A 3,208-nucleotide genomic window follows, 5' to 3' on the forward strand; every position below is an offset into this window, starting at 1 on the left:
CCGCGGGGGCGCCTGCGGGGCCGCCGCGCGCGGCGCGCGCCGCGTCGAGGGCGGCCTGGTCTATTGACACGACCAGGCTGCCCGGGGCGGGCAGGGGGGCGTCCTCGGGGGCCGCGGCCGCGGCCTCCTGTGGGCAGGCATGGACGCGGGCAGGGAGCGTCGATGACGTCATCGACCCCTCTTGGTTGCGCAGGCGGCGCGCCGTGATTTGCCCACCGAAGGCGCGAGGCGCCGGGCGGCGCCGGGCCCTCGACCCCACGCCGACGGCCGCTCGGAACACAGCCGTGGCTTGCGGTGGATTTTGTGTCCTAGACTGCCGCCAACAGCTCCAGAGGCCAGCACCTCGCCCCCATGCTCCCCCGCTCTGCCCTCCGATCGGTAACAACCGAATTTGGGTGGCTTTTTGGCCCTCCCAAGGTTCAGTGAGAGCGCCAGCCACCCCCCACCCCCGCGCCATGCCAAGAAAGTTGCTTGCCTGCAGGCCTATGGTGAGCTCGGCCGCGTCCAGACCCTCCAGACCCCCGCCCCGCTCCACCCCATCCAGCAGCGCGTCCGCCCAGGCCGCCGCCGCGGGGCTGGCCAGCAGGAACGCGCCCGCCAGCGCCCGCAGCTCCGTCTGCAGGCCCCACTCGCCCAGCATGCGGCCCAGCAGCTCCCTGCCCACCGCGTCAACCTGGGGCGGCAAGTGGGGGGGCGTGGCGGAGGGTCGTGCGGGTGACGCGGCGGGCGAGGGGGGAGGGAGGGGGGCGCGGCCGGGGGGCGCGGGCGCGGAAGACAGGGCGCCTGGCCCCGCGTCGGCCGCAGGCATTGCGCCGGCAGGCGGCCCCCCTTGCCGGCGGCGCGAAAATATATGCCATCAAGCTGAGCCCTTGCCCCCAATATTACAGTGTGTGTACACACACATACTCTCTCTCTCACACACACACAAAAACACACACACACACACACACGCAGATATACACCTTCAAATCATACATACAAGCATTGATACACATACACACACACACGCACATCAGCGTCTGCCCGCGCCTCACCCTGTCGCGCAGCGGCTCCAGCAGGGCGCGCTCCATCATCATCTGCACCGGCCCCACAAACCGCGGCGGCTCAGACAGCAGCCACGCCAGGCGCCGCTGCGGCCGCTGAGGCGCCGACAGCCACGCGCCGCCGCGGCCGACAATGCCCGCGCCGGCGGCGCCGAATGCCGGCAACGGCGCGCGCTGCCTGGAGCGGAGCGGCCATAGCTCCGCCGGCCACTCTTGCGGCCCCGCGGCAACGCCTGTGCACGCCCCATCCGGCTCCTCGCCGCCGCCGCCGCCGCCGCCGCCGCCGCCGCCGCCGCTGGCACAGAAAGCATCATCGCCCCAGGCGCCGCCCCTGCACTGGCCGCGGCCGCCCGGTCCAGAGGGCACCATCCGCCAGAGGCGTGCGTCCGCCGCCGCCATGTCTCTGCTCAGCTGCAAACCCCAATCCGAAAGCGCGGGCACCCCGTCGCGGCCGCTGACACCGCACCCCTCGATGCTGACCGCCGCCGCTGCGGCGCCGCCGGGCTCCCCTGAGCTTGGGCTGCCCGGCTCGTCGGCCGCACGTCCACTGGTGCCTGCTGGCGCCGCAGGTTCCGCAAGGCAGGCTGGCTCAGCGCTGCTGCGGCCCAGACCTGTGGTGAGTTGGTTTCCCAATGGCGACCGCAGGCCCATGCCGGCTAGCTGCTCCCCGAGCGGCTGCTCGGCCGCGCCGACGCCGCCGCCGTCCTCGCTGCCCTGCCGCGCGCTCGCCTCCTCCCGCCGCGCCAGCATGCCGCCAGGGCAGCGCAGCCGCAGGCCCGCGCCCTCCAGCGTGGCAAACATGTCTCGCTGCTGCCCCCAGCCGCCGCCGCCGCCCCAGGCAGCCGACGCGCCCTCTTGGCTTAGCGCCCCGCCGCCGGCGCCGCCGATGCTGCTGCCGTTGTCACCGTCGCCGCTGCTGCCGCCGGCGCCGCTGCAGCCAGGGGAGTCCCGAGGCAATGCGGCGTCCCAGCGCCGGAGCAGCGCGCACGCATCCTCCGCAAATCGCAGCTGGAACGCCTCCCCGTCCTCCCCATGCTGCGCCGCGGCCGCCGCCACCGCCAGCTGCAGCCTCGCGGCGGCGCTCATGCGCACTGGAGCGGCATGAGCGCCGACCACGCCCCCCTCGCCATCACAGCCGCCGCCCGCCGCATGTTGAAGCCGTGCCGCAGCCCCCGTCTGCGCCGCAGCCGCCCCGCCGCCGCCGCTGCTACCCCGCCTGTCCCACCCTTTGCGCCGCCGCTCGCGGCACACCCCGGCGCCGCGCGCGTCGCCGCTGGGCCCCTCTATGCGCATCTGCAGCGGCGCCGCCGCGAGCTGCTCTTGCTGCATGTGGCGCAGCAGCCGCAGGCTCTTCCCCGCCGACAGGATCCCCGGAGCCAGGGTCGCCAGGAACGACGGGCAGCCCGCCGCAGCCGCCGCCGCCGCCGCCGCGCCCTCCGCCGTCGCCGCGGCCGCGGCGCCCTCCGCCCCGCTGCTCGCGCGTGAGAGGCCGGAAGCCTCGCCGGCGCCGGTGCTTCGCTCGCCGGCCAGGCACGCGCCGCCGCCGCCGCCGCCCGCGAGCACAAACGCCTGAGACCAGAACCGCGGGTCCCTCACCTCCAGCTGCTGCGCGTGCTGCACGAAAAAGTCGTCCTCCCCGCCGCCGCTGCCGCCCCCCCCGCCGGGCGCCCCGCAGCCGTCACCCTCGCGGCCGCCGTAGAGCCACCGCCCGAGCGCGCCCAGCAGCGGCATCATGCTGCTGAGCAGCAGGTGCAGCAGCGCCCCCGCGGCGCCCTCGCCCGCGGGGCCGCTGAGCGCGGGGTCGCCGCACGCGAGGCGGCGGTACAGGCAGTCCAGCAGCGCCGCGCTGGACTGCGCCGGGCTGCCGCCCAGCTCGCAGGCCAGGCCGGCCGCCACGGACTGCAGAAGCTGCAGCCGCAGGATGCAGCCCGCCGCCGCGCGCCGCGCCGCCGCCAGCGCAAACGCGTCCCCGTCGCCGCCGCCGTCGCCGCCGACGACTGGCGCGGCCGCTCGAGGCAACGGCGCCCCCGCCAGCTGCTGCTGCAGCGCCGCGAGCTGCGAGCCCTGCGCCGCCAACTGCTCCGCCAGCGCCGCCCCAAACGCGCGCAGGCAAGGCGTCACCGGGAAGCCCGACGGCGCGGCCTCCGCCCCGCCCACCCCCGGCC

The 3,208-nt window shown here is 75.8% G+C and overlaps 1 protein-coding gene across 1 annotated transcript; it reads right to left on the reverse strand.

Annotated features, from left to right (window-relative positions):
* Positions 1-60: 60 nt before the first annotated feature.
* MNEG_15551 (hypothetical protein) lies at positions 61-3,185 on the reverse strand (the record flags this gene model as incomplete). The annotated part of the gene is made up of 3 exons (XM_014035978.1): positions 61-127; positions 447-673; positions 1,035-3,185. Coding segments are annotated over 3 exons (2,445 nt in total), but the record flags the coding sequence as incomplete, so codon positions are not given.
* Between the last annotated feature and the right edge of the window lie 23 nt (positions 3,186-3,208).

The sequence above is a fragment of the Monoraphidium neglectum genome (assembly GCF_000611645.1).
Source record: "Monoraphidium neglectum strain SAG 48.87 unplaced genomic scaffold scaffold05428, whole genome shotgun sequence".
Lineage (NCBI taxonomy): Eukaryota > Viridiplantae > Chlorophyta > Chlorophyceae > Sphaeropleales > Selenastraceae > Monoraphidium > Monoraphidium neglectum.